Source organism: Talaromyces rugulosus, chromosome III (genome assembly GCF_013368755.1).
Source record: "Talaromyces rugulosus chromosome III, complete sequence".
Taxonomy (NCBI): domain Eukaryota; kingdom Fungi; phylum Ascomycota; class Eurotiomycetes; order Eurotiales; family Trichocomaceae; genus Talaromyces; species Talaromyces rugulosus.
This window is the reverse complement of record NC_049563.1, coordinates 2885037-2903810: the sequence shown is the minus strand read 5'-3', so window position 1 is coordinate 2903810 and position 18774 is coordinate 2885037. Positions and strand designations below refer to the sequence as shown.

Genomic DNA, 18774 nt, shown 5'->3' with positions numbered 1-18774 from the left:
CTAGTCGCGTTCGTTCTCGCCACGTAATAAACAATACTGCCAGTCTTCGGCTAGCTTGTCTTCGTTTGCGCCCCGAGAAGAGTCGGTCCAGTTGCACAGTCAATGTAATGTGCTGCTGTCATGTGGAGGCTCTGTGGATGAGACTTACGTATCATCAGGCTGTGTCTCTTTGTCGACCAACAGCGATGCGCCGGCGATTCGCCCACGGATGCCTTGTCCGTTTGCAGAAGTAGCACGCAAGTGGCCGCCTCGTTAAGCCTTGTTGTAGCCTAGACGATCCATCACAAGCTTATAGTATCACCCTTTATATGCGCGCCCATTGCCCAATCGTGCCGACGACGCTTGCAATTGACAAATAGTCGTCGGGGGACTATTGCGAACCGGCCCAGATGCACATGAAACTGACTGGCCTGTGCGAGAGAATCGGGACAGCGACGGAGCGAACAAAGCGAGCACACACAGTCTGGGGACGGTGTGACTGCGGGGTTGGCAACAGGTAGTACATATTCCAAGATACAGTACGGAGTAGTGAGGACGGCGTGATATTAAACAATACAATGTTTAATCATGGTTCGCCTGTCATCGAGTCTCCCCGGGGGGTGTGCCTGCCTTGATTGGCTGCCCGCGATCCCGATAACATCGTGTCTTCCTCGCGCGCCGAAGACAAGACAGGACAACTTGTTCGCTTCCTTCTTCATCTTATAATCCCCTCGCTCGACAAGCTTCAGCTCGAAACCCTCGATCCCGTCCAGTTTTTATATCATCAACCCGACAACTCGCGCTTCCGTGATCGACCGCACTGCAAAACTGACTCATCGCATCGCAGCCGATAGCTGACGTCGCCACCCCACATACACCTTTTCGACCTCGTCGAGCGTGCAAAAACAAAACAAAGCAAAACAAACCACCAATATAGCTGCTGGAAGGACTACATTTGACACCACTTCTTCCTGTCATTTCGCATCCTCCCCCCTCAGAAATCTTTCTCCGGCCCGAAGAGCTCCTTTAAATACGCCGTGGTCCTTTGTGATTACAGCGAGGAACTCCGCTTCCGGCAGATAAAATATTTCCGATCAAGAACTCGGTGACACATGAGTAGCACGCTGCTGAAATATTTTCTCCAGGATGATGTGGACAGTTTCAAGCGCTTGCTGGCAAACATCAGCAATGCGCCCACTGGCCAACGTTCCGCCGGAGCAAGCGTCGCACCCAAGATAGGCGGCAGTCCCTCGCTCGGCTCATCCCCAAACCCGGCTTCCAGGGGCAAGAAGGCTGCCGGGACCTCCCCAGCTACTTCGTTTCCGGACCGGGGCTCGTCCCTGCGCGGTACCCCTTCACCATGGTCTCGCGCCCAGGTGAATGCTCGCGATCAGCATGGACGGACCATCCTGCATCTCGTCTCCTCGTCGACAAAACCCTCCGCCATCGACTTTGCAAACGCCCTTTTAGCGATTCCGTTTGTCGATATATATGTGCAGGATGTGGAGAGTGGGTGGACAGCACTGCACAGGGCATTGTATTCGGGGAATGCCTCCATCGCCCATGCTCTGATCATGAGAGATGTGCGAGGTGCAATCGATTTTAGTGCACCAAGCAACTCGCTGCACCCGTCTTTGATCAAGATGAAGGATCGTGAAGGAAACAGTCCTTTCGATGTTTACGGTGCCACCATCGTTGATCGAGACATCAAGCAGATTGTCGCTTTGGATGTGCAGCCACTGCAACTTCCAACCGGTGAAGGTGCCGATAGCCCCCCTTCATCTGCCAACAACTCTACGTATGGTGGGGACGACTCCGGAGATGAATTCATATCAGGGGCGATATTGAAACCGCGCATCAACCTGCTAGCTGACGAGGTTTTCACATTCGGTAGCAACAAGAATTTGACGCTAGGACTGGGTGATGAAGATGACCGACACTTTCCGGAACGAATCGTCGTGGAACGTCCACGTCACTTACTCCAACGCTTTTATCGTGAAAGAGAAGAAGCACGCCAACGCGCAGGAAAGCTGGAACCGGGCTCCAGCTTGGACTCTAGCTATCAAAGTGATCTTCCGACACTGATAGAAAGTAAACCGATTGTATTCCAGGACATATACATGTCTAAACTACATACCGCTATCTTGACAACTGATCCAGAATCGAATCTGCACATGTCCGGCTTTGGACCTGGAGGCCGCCTAGGCACTGGAGACGAAGCAACAAGATTCGATTTTGTGTGTGTAGAAACCGGAGGCCTGGATGGGAAGAAGGTGGTCTCAGTGGCGCTGGGCCAGGACCACTCGATTGCAATCTCTGACGAAGGCGAGATCTTTAGTTGGGGAAGTAATAAATATGGCCAGCTGGGATACAACCTTCCACGAACTAGCAACAAGAACGACGTCCCAATCCAAAGCACGCCGCGGCAAATATTCAATCCGTTCAAACGTGAAGTAATTCTTGGAGCCGCTGCCTCTGCCATTCATTCCGTCGTCTACAGCAGCTCGGGTCTCTACACCTTCGGTAAAAACGAGGGGCAGCTTGGGTTAGTCGACTCTGATGCTCGCTCTCTTGAGGTTCAGGTAATCCCACGCCGTGTTGGCGTGTCACTTTTTAGCTCGCCAATCCGCATGGTTTCGGCCATTGACGGGGCTACCGCCGTTTTACTGGACAGTCATGAGGTATGGGTTTTCACCCAGTATGGGTATTCTAAAGTGGCATTCCCCCTTGACTTCAGTTCCTATTTTATCAAAGAGAGCTTCCTAGCCACAAGATACGGGAACGCAGCGAACAGGATTGTCAAAATCACCTCAGGCAGAAACACAATCTGTGCGCTTTCGACATTTGGCGAAGTGTACACTGTACAAGTGAATGGCAAACCTGAAAACGCATCCATTACTTCTTCGACAACAAATCCGGCCAAGATTCGCAATTCCTTGACAGTACCAGAGCGTGTTTGGTCAGTGAGGAAGTCTCACATGGCTGCCGCAGACGTTGATGTCGGGCAAGACGGGTCTATTATTATTTGCACGACCTCTGGATCAGCTTGGACGAAAGAAAAGAGAACTAAAATCAAGGAATCCAGTTCCAAAGACTACAAATTCGTCAGGATTCCGGGTCTATCTAGAGTCACGGCTGTGAGGAGCAACGCGTTTGGTGCCTTTGCAGCCTCCCAGAGAGACTGCAACGTTACAAAAGAGCAGGTCACAATTCCCCCTTCCTCCCTGTGGTATGACTTGTTCCAGCTTCTTCCATTCAAATATTTGGCGGACCATGGGACAGATGACACCACGGCGACCAAATACCAGATAGCCGAGATCAAGGCGGCCATTTATTCGTCGTCTGACATCGAAGCTGAACTCCGGCCAACTTTTCAAACAAGCACATTGGTCAGACCAAGCAGCGTGGTCTGGATTAAGAGTACGGTGTCTGATGCACGGATACCTGCGCATGAATTTGTGCTGGCGGGTCGCAGCTCTATCCTGCGGGCGGCGCTGAGTGAATTTCGACGTGTTAAATTTTACACGATTCTCGACATCATGACAATTGAGTACGATCAAAATGGAGATACTCAAATCACTTTCCAAGGACTTGATTTCCTCACACTTTTGAACCTTGTGTTTTTCGTCTATACCGATAGTGCATTGGACGTATGGCGTGACGCTAGACGCGATTCAGTCAATGCGTATAGGTATCGACAGGTGCGAACTGAAGTCATGCGCATTGCCGCCCAATTAGACCTCAAGTCTCTGGAGCGAGCTGCCGTCATCATGGTTAAACCTAGTCGAACGTTGCCTTTTGACATGAGAAGAGCTTTAAAGGACCCGCGCTTTTTTGAGAATAGCGACGTTGCGATCCAGTTGAAAGACACAACAATCCACGCACACAGTGAAATGATATGTCAAAGATGCCCTTTCTTCGACGGTCTTTTCTATGGTCGCTCTGGCGGAAGGTGGCTTGATTCAAGACGGAATGAAGATGTAATCACGGTTGACCTCAAAGATATGGATTCTCATATGTTTGACTTTGTTCTGCGCTATCTGTATGGAGACGAGGAAGAGGAGCTTTTCGCCGATGTCAGATATGACAGCATCGACGACTTTGTTGACTTGGTTCTCGACGTGATGTTTGCTGCAAATGAGCTTATGATTGACCGTTTGGCTCAGATATGCCAGAAAATGCTGGGGAAATTTGGTATGTTTGCTGACAGAATCATGTGGGGATTATAGGGCTGACTTGATTATCAGTGAATACTCGCAACGTTTGTCACTTGCTCAATGCTGTTGAAGCATGTACTGTGACCGAATTCAAGGAAGCTGCGCTCGAGTATATCTGTTTGAACCTTGAGACTTTGTTGGAAAATAGGTATGCTTCCGATTCCCCTCTTTCTAAATATGGTCATTTTAACTCCTTTAGGCTTCTCGGTGATTTGGAAGTCGAATTGATGGATGAACTTGACTCGGTATGTCAAGAGAACCAGCTCGCTCGATATCCAGTGTCTCGTGGGCGAAACTCTGAGCACTTTGTATTGGAAAAGTATCCAGAGCTCGTCGCGACGATTGAAGTCGACAAGCAAAGACGGGTTGATTCGATGAGATTAAGCTCGCGTCTCGACCAAGACGAACTATATGACGAAAAGATACGGATAAGTGCTGCTGCACCACTATCGGCTCGTAAAATCAAGGCACTTCAGTTTAGCGAGACCACCAAGTCATTGTCCCCAACCCTCAAAGCTAAACAGTCGGCCGGCGATTTGATGTTCCAGATGGACGACGAGACTGCCATGTCATCACCCATCCCGACACGCAAGGGAAGGCCTTTTGTGCTTAGCTCGATTCCCGATGACTTGGGCGATATGTCTCAAGGGCCTTCGTTGTCCTCGAGTCAGGGGCATATTCCTTCATTGTTCTTGAATCATGGCGAGTCACCGGGTGATCCAATGAGTCTAGATGACAGAATTGGATCGATAGACAGCGGCGAAGCCGGCAGTCTTCTAGGTTCACCAAGCCCGCGCGGAGCACCATGGGCGTCCCCTGTTGTTTCTGGCAATAAACGGGATCTCAAAGACATCATGACGGAAACGTCTCAGTCTCGCATATCGAATCTGACGCTTGGAATGTCGAACCGCTCAGACACTAGTGTTCAGCCAAGCAGCAATAACAACTTTTCTCAAAAGATGTCACAGCGAGAAAGGAAGAAGCTTCAACAACAGATACAGGTACAAGAGCAGTTGGCTGCACAGCAACGGGAAGCTGATGCAAGACAATCGCCGTGGCAGCCTATCGGCAAGAAACCCTCGAGAGATATCAAAGAAGATCCAAGTTCGCAGGCGTCTCTTCGCCCCAGTAGTCAAGCAAAGATTAGCCGCAAGCCATCGATGACCCTCCGACAGACCGTGTCGGGTGCTGCCTCACCTCAACCGGCACCAACGGAGTCTGGGCCATCAAACATCAAACAAAACTGCAGCGTCTCACAACCTACTACTACTACTACTACTACTACTCTTATATCTTCATCGGCAGGAAATACCAACAAACAAAAGCCAGCAGCAATACCACCACCCAGTCCAAGCTCGCCCGCAACCACGCAGCCAATCATCCAATCAATCCGGCACACGAAACATTCCAAACGATCCGTTTCTGGCGCCGCCGCTTCTTCCTCCCTCGAGCAACAAGCAGCCTCCTCATCTCTAGCCTCAATTCTCCTTCAACAACAGGCCGAAAAGGACGAGATCCGCGAGGCGGCAATGGCAAAGCACAATCTACAGGACATTCAAGCCGAGCAGGAATTTCAGGAATGGTGGGACAAGGAAAGTAGACGGGTGATGGAAGCCGAGGCCAATGCTGCTGCGACTACTACCGGTAATAGTAGCAATACTGCTGCTGCTCGTGAGGGCAAAGGTCGACAGCGCCGCAAGAATCGTGGACAACCGCAGTCTCAGCAGCAGCAGCAGCAGCAACAACCGCAAAAAGAAGCCCCAGGTAATAAACAGCCCCAGCAACCCCAGCCCCAAGGTCAGGGCCAGCAGGGAGCTCCATCAAATGAAAAACCAAGTCATCGCCGGCCAAGGAAATCAAAAGCCCAATCTTCTTCCACCAGACTTTCAAAAACTTGAACGTTTTCGTTTCTGTTCAGAGTTGTTAGAAAACTACATATTCTCCTCTCGCCATATATTTCTCTATATTTTTTTCCTAAATTTTTCTAGAAATAGATGTATATAAACTTTTTTGTTTTTGTATGATACCTTCTCTCTTTCTTGAATAGAGTTGTTCAACGGTTGGTTCGATTAACTGATTCTATTTATATGTAACAATGATAAATATCCTATGACTTGGAGCACTTGAGAATGTTCATTGTATCCAGCTGCATAGGTCAAAAATCCAGTCTAGTCAAGGTAACAATAGTATGTATTAGACTATTAGGTAATTAGCCTGTTTGGAAAAGTTCAAGTACAAGTCTGACGCAAAAAGAAGAACAAGCCAAAGCAAATCATGAATCTAATCATACAAAACAAAAAACGCCGTATGCAGGTATAATTATAAATTGGAGTTCCGAATCACAAAAAGAGGACAGCAATGAACGAAAACCAGAACAACCATCCCATGTGCAAAAATTAACTGCTAGGCACAGTAAAGAGAGAAAAAGAAACAAGTCAAATATGTATATTACCAACCCCGTTGTATAATATGCAAAGAGAGAGGGAGTAATATTTGCGAAGGCACTTCCAAGTCAATGTTGCCTATAGAGAGAGGATGATAGTAGGAATTGGTATGGCACGATTAAAATAAAACCGTGGTGAAATGTTAAATCATCCAAAACGATGAGAGAGTTTATATCGGCTATCCAGGACTGGCAATTTCTCCTCGGCTTTCCCATATCCTACGGAGAAGCATTTCTTGCTCTGAAGCAAAGTAGCCGTCGCCGTCTCGGTCACCAGATTTCATAGATGCCGTGATTATATGCTGGGCAGAACGCTGGCCCTGTGGATCAACGTTATTTTCAATGGCTAGGCGATCCGTCGGCTCCGCAGGGTCGGCAATATTGACCACATCGTCGTGTTCCTGGAAATATACACGGCCTGGTTTTGCTGCTGCGTGCCGACTATCTGACTCGGTGCCGTTGTCAGTGTCTCCAACTGGAGCACGCTGTCGTCTGTTTGGGGGTGTTTGTAAGAATTTTCCATTTGTCAATGACGGCGCGGATTTGACGCTCTTTCCGGCCAGGTCGCTGTTAGGCCCAGACTTGGAGCTTGGGCGTCCTACGTCATTTGCTAAACGTTGTATCCGGCTGAAACTATTTTTGGTGGGATTCTGAAAGCGCCGAACGACGTTAATCTCTGAAGACGTCTTCTCATACGCTTTGCGGGTATGTTTGGCCTCGCTATCATGGGTTGCACCAACACGGACGCTTCCATTCACTGCTCCTCGGCCATTTTCATATTGTCCCGTCCTTGAATGCGAAGCAGCCATGAAAACGGGATCAATAGTGGAAGGTGGAATGGCCGGCGAGCCATGTGAATCGGGCGGCGACGTGGTCAAGGTAGCTGTTCGCTGTAGCCACAATTTCTGTTGTGTCCGAGAATGCGGACCATCGCCCGGAGGTCGCGGTTGAGGTGATGTTGCCTTGGCTTTCTTCGAAGAATTGCGACCGGGAGAAGGAGGGGTTTGTGGATGGTAATGTGGGAGAAATGACGACGGTGTATTGGGATCGGAATCCGTTCGAGAAGCGGCGTGTGCCCCGGCTTGATCATTCGTAATGAAGCGCGATACGCCACCTTCAATCGATGACGATGTAGCCTGAGGAGTGGCCCGAGGAGTAGCCCGAGGGGCTGTCTGAGTTTCAGCTGTGAACGATGTAGAGGGGGCATGGCGTGGTGCGACATGACTGGAAGCTAGATTCGTTAGGGACTCGTTCCGACGGGCTGCGTCCACCGCTGTCGCAGTGCCGATAGCTGATATAGAAGACATTGCAGGCGGGGCCTTGGATGTTCGAGATGAACTCAATAAACGACTCGCTATCCCGTCTGGTTCGTGGGCATGCATCGGCTGTATCTGTTCATTCGAAGAGACCGAGGACTGACGCGCACTTTCTGAATCCTCATTCTCTAGACTCTCCTTATCTCGAGGGAAGGTGCTAATGATAGACTCGGGCAGACTGCGTGCTTGTATCTGGGGATACGGACGCTTCACGAATATTAACGGGTCAACCAATACCTGGCTATTCTCGGCGCTGTCTCTGGCGGATGGCGCGACCGATCCACGTCTCGTGCTCTCTGGTGATTGAGTACTGTCTTCTTCCCACTCTGCTTCCGAGTCAGACGCGCCGGCCAGCTCAAAGCCAACCGATTTTTTAGGCCGTCCTTTTGCTGACTGAGGCCGATCTGTGACGAGCGATTTCTTCGTGAGAACACCTGAGGGAGGACGATGGAGAGAGGGGGTGGAAAAGTTCTTTCGTATCGAGGCGGCGTTGGCTTTGCGATCGCCCAAAGATGCGTTCGTCTCGTCCCAACGGATATGCGCGCCTGAATTCCGAGGACTTTCCGCAGGTGTCACAGGAGCGGATTTTTTGCGTTGGTGGTGACGAACACCTGTGCCGATCGTCGCACTTTCGGTGAGCAACTGGACATTTTGGGCACTATGCAACCTCTGCAGCTTATTCAGATTTTTACCGAATGAAGGGTTACGTCCGTGAGCGCGATGACCACCACCACCCACGACGTGGGCGCGAGTTTTGTGGCCAGTCGCCGCTTTGGGCGGTTCGATCGCATCTGTCGCATTGGCTGGCGACGTACGTGTCGAGATGACCGCGTGGGAGGACACGGAACGGCGGCCGAGACCAGGGCGCTTTGCCGGGGACGTGGTATTATTGTTGCTCGCTGGTGACATGCCGACTGAGGTGGGTGTGAGGGAAAGTAAAAAAAAGAAAGAAACGAAGGTGGCAGCGCAAGGGGATCGATCGACCCTGTCTCCAAGGAGCGCCAACCAACACACACACGCCTTCCAGCTTTCACGGCACAGACGTCCCGACAACCATGAATACCAGTTGGAGCCGGGTTACGTGTAACGCGAGGTAGCTTGAATCGAGAAATGGCGGGGTTAGCCCGCAAGATTGATACCAACGACGATGATTGATCGATCAGGATTGACGTCCTGCAAGATAGCGAAATTGGTGCAAGGCAATTGGTGGGCCGGAGGCCGGCCTTGGCCGATTTGGGCGGACTTTTACTGCATCTGCAGTGGTGTATGTACGCAGTAAGCACGCCTGGTTGCGACCCTCGTGAGATGAGCACGGATAACGCCGCAAAGGTGACCAGATCAAGGCGAAGAAAAAGCGCAGTTGGAGGTGATTAGTCGCTGACACGAGAGATGTTGTGAAGGAGGAGTGAGCGACCTGGGCGGCGGAGAAAGGGAAGGAGGAAACCGGTGGGGCTTGGCATAATGAAGTCACCGGAGAAGGCGGCGGCGCGTGACCTGGACCGAGCCCTACTTGAGTCTACTGTCTACCGTCTACGTCTCTCGCATGCGGCTGGAATTTATGGCATTCAAGCAGTAAATTGATATAGATCGCTACCATCGTACTGTACATGGGCGTTATGCTTTCCCTATACGCGAAAAACGAACGAAGAGCTCTTGTATAATAAGAAAGGCTCGGTATGGCACAGCGCCGTGCCATATCACCAAATACCGATATGCTATAGATGCTGATTGGTATCGTAAGATGTTCGGGCGAAGGGAGATTGGGGAAGCAAAAACAGAAGAGGGAATCCAAACTGGCAGAGCCGAGAACAGGTGGCTAATATTGGCTAGACAAAATCAGAGATCAATCAAACTCTCCTCCACAATCGGCTTAGGTGGCGCAGGTTCTTGGAACTGCGTGTGTGTTGGATAGGCGGTAGGTACTTGTGGGCCTGCATATCCTGTATAAGGGCCATTAACTGGAGGAGACGTAAGAGGTTGGGTTGAAGCGACAGGCGGCGGAGGTTGAGAATAACTATGCGAGGACTGCTGCGAGAATTGCGAGATAGGAGGTTCATGACTTTGTTGATAAGCTGAAGCAGCATCCTGGTGCTGGTAGCCTGGTTGTGGTGGCTCGCCCGTTGGTGCATATTGCTGCGGTGAGGAATAAGGACCAGGACCAGTCGCTGTCTGTTGGAATTGGGAATCACGTCTCGCTATAGGTGACGGCTGATACGGCGTTTCACTTTCTCTCGACGGCGCTGAGCCAACTTGGCCAGATTCTTGAGCTGGCCCATGGCTAGGGTAGGCACCTACAGCTGCGGGGGGTACCCCATACTGTCCTGCGTATGAGACAGAATCGGCTACCGAGGGAGGGCGGAAAGCCTGAGGGTTATTCTGATTCCATCCTTGATTCGGCGGCGCTTCCCCAGCAGGGTTCAGCGTTGGGTACGGACTAGGGCTTCCTACCCCGGGAGCTGGAGTACCAGCGCCGTAACTGGCACCAGTGTGTTGCGGCTGTTGTGGTTGGAAGGTAGGGTTGAATTGGTCGGGAGCAGCGTTTGATAAATAAAAGTTTTCCGCAGCTCCTCTACCATCTGGTGGATTCTGACCTAATGGTGGATAATTACTGTATGGCTGTCGACCAGGGGGTGCCGAGCCGTAGGGGCCAATATTATGTTGCGAGTATGCGCTTGATAAGCGCTCTTCGAGCATCCGGTCATAGTATCGTACTACCGAGGAAAGCTTTGCATGTAGATCGAGAAGAGCATCTAGATTTGCCGTTAACACCAACCCACTGTATTGAAGGACACTTCATCTTACCATGTTTACTCATTGTTTCGCCATATGAACGCGCCAGTTTCGGCCGTAGAGATCCTATGCTGTCGTAAAGTTCCTGTATTTGTGGTTCGCGTAGAATAGTTCCAGGGGGCTGGTGTTGAAGACGGTCAACAAGGGTGGCAAATAAATTGATATTCTCGGCTTCCACGGGGCTAAGCTCATATGAATTTTTCGGCAAAACAGTCGCGTTGACGGTATTTTCACTGCGTCTTTCTGCTACAGCTGAGCTTTTCAATGTCGCTGTATGTTTTTGCTTTTGCTCTTCCATATCTCTTAATGACGCCTCGATAGCGGCCTTCAAATCGGCATCTTCCTCCTCAGCATTGTTTATGTCTGGTTTCGTGGTTTGTGCAGGGACTGGTTGAGTCGGTTGAGTCGGTTGTGGCGTGTATCCAGAGTTACCGCGACCCTCTGACTCTTCTAAGCTCAATTGCAACGCCCGGCGCAAGTCATCGTCAAATGATGAATCCACCCGAGCGCTTCGTGGTTCCATAGATGAAGCTGCCTTTGTGATTGAAGTATTCTTGAAAGCCGAGCGTTCCGAAAGGCCGGTCGACGGAAAGTTCCTAGATGTAAGTTTAGCGTAGCATCCGTCGTCGACCCTGACTGGCTGCAGGATTCCAAGATGAGGTAGAGGTATAGTCTTGCTAGAACACTGGGCATCGAAGACGTTACCACAGTTGCGGCAATGGTGCTTTCTATTCGTAAAAGTAAACGCTGTTCGACAGCGCATACAAACGTCCGAGTCAATCCACTCTGGCGGCTACATTGCTAGATTAGCATGCTTGATACTGATCCATCCGGACTGAAAACTCACCGCACTGCTGTCCAACATACTGCTCGTCACCTCGGTTTTGGGCGGGAAGTGGAACCCCTCGTTCTGTAGCTTTCGGTATGTCTCTCCAAGATAAATCAGCTCCAACCTACCCTGCGCGGCCAGGGCCCAGTTTTGTATCAACTCCAGCATTTTTTGGTTCACTTCGTGGTTGAGCGGAACTCCTTCAGACTTCAAAAGGGATACGAGATTATCCATGAATTCGCGAGATGCAATTTCGGCGAGGAAATGGGATCCTCCATTTTTGACACAGGTATCTGTCAGCTAAAACACTTGTTAGGAACACACAGTCAGGCGGCAAGGAGAGACGACTCGGGTGGCGAACCTTCAAAGTAGCAAGCTGTATATTTGGGTTCTTGTTCTCGAGGCGTCGTTTTAGAGCTTTCATTGCATCTCGGGGCTGTACGCTTTTCGAGCGAACGAGATCGGATATCTCTAAGTTAAGGGCGATGTCCTCCCTAGAACGAGCATTAGACAAGGCATCCGCCAAAAGCCATCAGCAGCATGCTAGCTTACAGGGACGATGAGGTCGCCTTTTCGATCTGCTCATCGAGCGGAGAGGTAGATGAGAACCAGCCTGCCATCGTGAAAGCAGTTGGCTATAGCTCCAGAAGCTGGATCTCGAGTGCAAAGATGGGCTTCGTGAAGCCAATGACGTTATGCGACAAGCGCAGGCAGTTCGGGCGTCGGTCGAGTGTCAGGATGAACAGGTAATATGCACAAGACTGTATTGGAGGAAGCCTGTTGTCACGATAGTATTGCTGCCGCCTGCGACCTTGTAGTAAACCTTGGGTGGTGAAGGTGGCGATGGCAAGTCGAAGGTACCTTTGAGATAATGCGGCACGTATCGCTGCTGACTGCGGCACAAACAAGGCCCGACTGGGTTAGCGCGAAGCGCCCGCAAATGGGTGGCGTCATCATCCAGGGCGGTGAGCGGCAGCCGTTATGTCCGCGCCAAACAACGAGGCCACTGTCCATTCCATGGAAACACATCTCTTAACAAGCATTCTTTTCTACATCTCGCTCCGATATCCCACTGATTGAGCATCCGTCGAATTTTCTCTCCTTTGAACTATCTTTTGCGTTGCGTCGTGTTGCCCATTGCGTGTCGTCCCCATCACGTGTCCTCGATGGTTGTGCCTGAACAGTGAGGGGCGAACTGACAGCCAACGATAATAATCCTGTCGCCTTGGAGGTATCATCTCTCGCTTCTACCTCGCCGACGCGGGCTTCAGACCATGCCCGGCACAGGCTGTTGAGATAATGTCTCCCAGTACAACGGCCTTTCCCAGCGCCCCCGGCCCGACGTCAGGCATTCGAGGGGGAGACGTCGGTGGGATGCAGCTCCCCGGAGGACGGTCAAGTTGGACTGGCCCATATGGCACAGCTTCACCCGCTTCTGGGGACAGGCGAGCGCGGTATCCGTATATAAAGGATCTCCAAGATCAAGCTGCACGTCTGGAAGTCGATGAACGGAGCCCGGTAATGACACACCCTTTGCTATGCGGGACAAGTAATCGTTCTGGTGCTAATACGAACAGATCAACCATCTTCTCGCGACTGCGTCCGAAGCCCTACAAAAATGTCAATCATTCGTTAATCAAGGAGACCTTGGAACGGCCTATGTCCAATACCTCCGCGCATCTGAAATTATCGTGAATACCATTCCTCGGCATGTAGACTATCGGTTGCTTCCCGTTCATCATCCAGAATGGTACCATCAGTTCTCGAATCTCATGATGGTAAGTCATATCCTTCTGATTTATCCAACTCATACATATCCTCTCCTTGTTATGCCCATTTTCGAGACCCCTTCGTATGTACTAACCCAGAATTCCACCTAGTCAATCAGTCAGAAACAGTCTACCATGGATGCGATTAAAGAGCAAATTCTCGAAGATAATCTGGCAACTCAGATACGGCCACAAGGATCTCCTTCTATGGATATACAAAGGGCACCAAGTCACCAGCAAAGTGCCCCCCTCAGGATGCCTAGCCCGGCGGACTTCCAATCGAACGGGGCATCGCAGCAATACAATGGGGTTGGAAAACAAAACGGGACAAGATCTGCTGCAGAGGATTTGCTTGCCCAACGTTTTGCTCGATTGCAAACTACACAAAGTTCTCCGTCTAATGGACAACATTCCTCAGGCTATGTCAATTCTACTTTAGCGGCATCACCACCGGCCGAGACACTTTCCGATTATCGTCCTTCTTCGTCGAGTTCAGTGCAAAGCCTAACAGGCACTTCCTTCGGTTCAGGTGCCTCACGGCCATTCGGTCCACGCGCGATAGGGACACCTCAACATATATCTGTTCCTCCAAAAAAACCGTTGAATGTCAACACTGTTTCGCTCCCCAGAGCACCAAGCCCAACTTACAGTCCGATATGGTCGGTGCCGTCTCAACCGCCGCCGTCTAACCCCCCGCGAACTTCAAGCGAAAGCTCTCGGGCGACACCGTCGAAGTATGCTCAAATTGTTGGATCACGATTAAGTAGTCCCAGGCGTTCCGAAGACGACAATCCATACCGGTCCCGCACGCCTAACGGGGTTCATCTTGCACACGAAAATAAGAGTAGCTCGAATGAGCTGCCATTCAACACAACTATCCGAGCGCAGCAATTACTTGATTATATGCGCAAGTACAATGTCTTGGTCATAGACGCGCGTCCTCGTGAACTCTATGACAGCGGACATATTTACGCTAGGTCTATTTTATGCATCGAGCCAGTGGTATTAAAAGAGAATATGTCGGCAGAAGAGCTGGAAGAACGGCTGGTTGTTTCGCCAGATAACGAGCTATCCTTATTTGAACGACGAAATGAATTCGATCTCGTGGTGTATTACGACCAAGGTACAGACTCGGTCAGTTATCTCGCGGGATCGCCGGTTGGAACATCCGCTCCTCACTTAAGAGCGCTTTATGACACGCTGTATGAATTCAATGCATACAAGCCTTTGAAGGACGGCAGACCACCAGCTATGTTGATAGGTGGACTCGACGCTTGGGTGGATTTAGTTGGCTCCCAGTCACTGGCAACGTCTTCTACGGCAGCGATAATGGGATCTATACAGGCCAAACGGCCTGTGCAGAAACCTGGACGACCTCTCGGAAGGGTTCCGACGGCAAGTGCTAATTCGAGCTTGGAGATCCGGAAAAGACGACTACGCGAGTTTAAGCCTTTGAATTCCGAAGAGCTTACAGCATGGATGGAACGAGCCAAAAAGGAGGAGGTCATGGCCCACACTTACGAAGATGAAGAAGGGACGATAACAGAGGAGCCTGAAGACGAAGCCAATGCACAGGAGCCGCCATCGCCATTTGTACACACTTATGAAGATTTTCTACGACGATTTCCTGAGCCCCAGGCTATCCAACAATCGATGGTTGCTCCAGAGCCCCGAGTGGCCATGCCGGCAATGCCAAATTACGCAGCTCCTGTTCCACTAGCACCATCACGACCCCCGCCAGCACTGCCGCGGCCGAATTATGGAGGACTCTCAGATGGTCGCCAGATACAGCCACCTCTTGCTCGTCAAAACTCTGCAAGCAAGACGGCGCTATACACATCAAGCTCTCTGATGACACGGCTCAAAATGCCACGAACTGGACTTACCAATTTCGGAGTGACGTGCTACATGAATTCCACGTTGCAGTGCTTGAGTGCGACGACAGTAATGAGCAAATTTTTTATCGATGATCGGTACCGGTACTATGTCCAAAAGAACTGGAAAGGATCACAGGGAGTAATGCCTGGCCTCTATGCCAACCTGATTCGATCGCTGTGGAAAAACGATGTCGAAGTCATTGTGCCGACCTCATACCGCAATTTTTGTGGTCGATTGAACCGGGAGTGGGCAATTGACCGGCAACAAGATGCAAAAGAGTTTTTTGACTTTGCTGTTGATTGCCTACATGAAGATCTCAACGTCAATTGGCAACGAAACCAGCTGCGGCCTTTGACTTTCGAGGAGGAGATGCAGCGAGAAAAGATGCCAGTGCCTAAAGTATCGAGGATTGAGTGGGATCGATACTGTCATCGCGAAGAATCGTTTATATCTTCATTATTTGCTGGGCAACATGCCAGTCGTCTACGGTGTACGACATGTCACCGTACGTCGACAACGTACGAGGCATTTTATAGCATCAGCGTGGAAATACCGCCGACGGGGACAGGGGATATCTACCAATGCTTGCAGAGCTACTGCAAAGAAGAGATGCTGAGTGGTGACGAGGTTTGGAAATGCCCATATTGCAAATGCGAGCGGGTGGCAACGAAACAAATCATCATCACTCGAGCTCCCCAGATTCTAGTCGTCCACTTCAAACGGTTCTCGGCGTCCAAGACGCAATCGGCACGCAAGATTCACACTCGCGTTGAATTCCCATTGCATGGACTTCGCATGGACAATTTCGTGATCCCTTATCCAGCGGTGAATGGGGAAAATGCAAACGCATCAAATGCAGCTGCTGCAGCGCCGCCGTCCCTTTCGCCCACGATTCCGCCGTTCACGTACGATGCATACGCGGTTTTACGACACCTGGGCTCGACGCTGAGCGGAGGGCACTATATCTCGATGGTACGAGATGCACAGCGTCAATGCTGGCGTCGGTTCGACGATGAGCGCGTGGCCGATTTCAACCCGCGAGACCTGCGACCATCGGATCGGCTTCAAAACGAACAGGCGTACATTGTATTTTATGAGCGTGTCCCCGCTAAGTGAGGGAGGGACGAACGTTTTCGGTTTGGTCTTTGAATTACATATTTGTTGAAGGGTTTCCCCCCTTCTTTTGGATCGCTTTTTTTTTGGTTAGCGAAAGAATCAGCACGCATTCATACCCAACTTGCATTGCGAGATTCATTTCTTTCTGGTTTTTTTTTTTTTTTTCCCTCTCGGACCAGTTTGCCAGTGCCATGTGTATATTGACAAGAGGTGGCGCGGTGACGGTTATGTATAGATGTTACGATACCATGATTACGCTAAGAATATATATCTAAGAAAATGAGGTGCAATATATATACCAAATAGTTACGTTGCTCAGATATTCAATGTTGGGTTTTTATTTGAAACTATTCACATGCATATTATTAGAATCCCCACTGCGGCCGACGCTGATGTCCACTATCAGAAACTACATATTAATATCAATTGATAGCCAATATTATTTTCTCTACTATATGCAAAGTGACATTATTTCCTTGTTTTCTTGTCAATAAATCTGATGTTGTTTATTATGCTCTATTTTATTCTTCTCATTTTTATGTATTTATTCGATAGCCCTGGCTTCGGCGACCGTGGGGTCACACCTAAGATTACATACAGCTCACTTCTGTATAGATTGTTCTAGAGCCCAAAGGCGCCGAAGCCGATCGGGGGCAATCAGCTGTCCCTCCATGATTCCGCCGACAAACATTTATTAGCAAGAATATCCCAGTAGCAAAGTATTAGTTACTTAGTAAATATGTCAATTCCGCACTCAATGCCGCAATTCGGTAATCGGTTAATGGCCCAAAAGCTTCCAGGCGTATATTGACAATGCACACGCGCTGATTGGCTGTGGGGCAGGTGAGATGCCGTTGGACGTGCCGGGGTGGAGGCAAACCCTAACGTCTCAAGCCGGGAATATGCAAGAAATCTACGGTATCATTCTCAATATCGTCGTAAAAAAACAGACAAAAAGTAAAGCAAGCAATAAAATAAAAGATTGTAGATAATAATGGCAGCCAATGGCCGCGGGCCGATTTAAAGCTGGGTTCCTGACCGCCCGAGCCCACCTGCTCGATCGGGCCTAGCGCGCCTACATCCCAACAATCTTTCTGTCGCTCTTTCTCTCCCGCGCTGGCCATTTCTCCGGACACTTCTCTCACCCCGTTTCCATCTCTGCCCTGCTTGTCCTCTCTGTAAGTTATTTTATATTTCATTTGCATTCTTATCTCTGGCAGGTACTTCCTCTTCCAGAGCGTGCTTTTTCTTAGCACTGTTCTTTCTGCCTGCGCGTTGCCGGCTATTGAGTTCCCGACTGACCTGATCTGACTGACCTGCTCATCACAGACTCATCTACTCCCTCCCTCTTCTATTCACCATGGCCGACAAGGAATTCACATACGCCGAGGTCTCGGCCCACAAGACCAAGAAGGACCTCCACATCGTAGTCAACGAAGGCGTCTACAACGTCACCTCGTTCGTCGATGAGCACCCGTACGTTTGAAACAGCAGCAGCAGCAGCAAAATACATCCGGTGCACAGTAACTAACTGTCTATGTAGCGGTGGTGAGGAAGTCCTTCTCGATGTCGCCGGCCAAGATGCCTCCGAGGCCTTTGAGGATGTCGGCCACAGCGACGAGGCCCGCGAGATTCTCGATACCCTGAAGATTGGCACCCTCAAGAGACTGGTATATTGAATCCTTTTTTTTTTCTGTTGCCCCGGTCTAATCACAATTATATAGCCTGGCGACCCTGCCCCCCGAGCCATCTCGACCTCAGACTCTTCCTCGCCCGGATCCTCCGGCTCCGGTAGCGGTGGTGTTGGTCTGTATGCCATCGTCCTGATCGGCGCCGCTGCCGCCTACGCTGCCTACCAATACCTGCAACTGCAAACCGAGACCCAGTAATAAACATGTTGATAAAGTTTTTTTTTATTATTATTCAAGCCTCGGTCCAAATATGAATGTCTATTTCGCCCTTTATTGTTGATGTTCTATTCGTTGTAGATTCCCGGGGCTTATGCGTGCAGCCGTCGCTCTACTATCAGAGCGACCTCGGTTTGTTGGCTATCATGTGACCTTGCTCATCGTCGTATATGACATGGGAACGCTCCGGCTTTTTTTATTTTTTATTTTATTCTTTGTTGGATTTTTTTCTCTTTCCCTCCGTTGCTAGATAACTATTTGCGTTATGTTTAATCAATGGCAAGAATTGCCGTTTGCTTCTAGAATTTAATTTTTTTTTTTGAGTATACATCCTTTGATGATAGAAAGAGTATTTCCCCACATTAAAACCGAATGTTTGTCAGTTATACATACATACGTATGCGATGTGCTAAAATTAGCTGACAGCGTTTAAGTCATGACATCTGGATGTACTAGTCATCGTTATCTAAGTTTGTGGTGTTTTGCCGTGTCGTGGTTAACATTTAAAGCATTGTAGAGCCAAAAACCCA

At 49.9% G+C, this 18774-nt stretch overlaps 4 protein-coding genes across 4 annotated transcripts; 2 read left to right on the top strand and 2 right to left on the bottom strand.

Annotated features, from left to right (window-relative positions):
• Positions 1 to 1091: 1091 nt before the first annotated feature.
• Positions 1092 to 6094, top strand: TRUGW13939_05858 (uncharacterized protein; the record flags this gene model as incomplete). The annotated part of the gene is made up of 3 exons (XM_035489016.1): positions 1092 to 4173; positions 4227 to 4344; positions 4396 to 6094. 3 exons carry the CDS (start codon positions 1092 to 1094, stop codon positions 6092 to 6094), a joined length of 4899 nt encoding a protein of 1632 aa, XP_035344909.1.
• Positions 6095 to 6818: 724 nt separating this feature from the next.
• TRUGW13939_05857 (uncharacterized protein) lies at positions 6819 to 8864 on the bottom strand (the record flags this gene model as incomplete). Its single annotated transcript, XM_035489015.1, has 1 exon — positions 6819 to 8864. The coding sequence occupies one exon, from the start codon at positions 8862 to 8864 to the stop codon at positions 6819 to 6821; it is 2046 nt and encodes a 681-aa protein (XP_035344908.1).
• A 927-nt stretch (positions 8865 to 9791) lies between these two features.
• Positions 9792 to 12194, bottom strand: TRUGW13939_05856 (uncharacterized protein; the record flags this gene model as incomplete). The annotated part of the gene is made up of 5 exons (XM_035489014.1): positions 9792 to 10705; positions 10758 to 11538; positions 11593 to 11874; positions 11936 to 12068; positions 12127 to 12194. 5 exons carry the CDS (start codon positions 12192 to 12194, stop codon positions 9792 to 9794), a joined length of 2178 nt encoding a protein of 725 aa, XP_035344907.1.
• A 679-nt stretch (positions 12195 to 12873) lies between these two features.
• On the top strand, positions 12874 to 18226 carry TRUGW13939_05855 (uncharacterized protein; the record flags this gene model as incomplete). Its single annotated transcript, XM_035489013.1, has 6 exons — positions 12874 to 13092; positions 13152 to 13352; positions 13455 to 16333; positions 17667 to 17813; positions 17881 to 18007; positions 18062 to 18226. 6 exons carry the CDS (start codon positions 12874 to 12876, stop codon positions 18224 to 18226), a joined length of 3738 nt encoding a protein of 1245 aa, XP_035344906.1.
• Between the last annotated feature and the right edge of the window lie 548 nt (positions 18227 to 18774).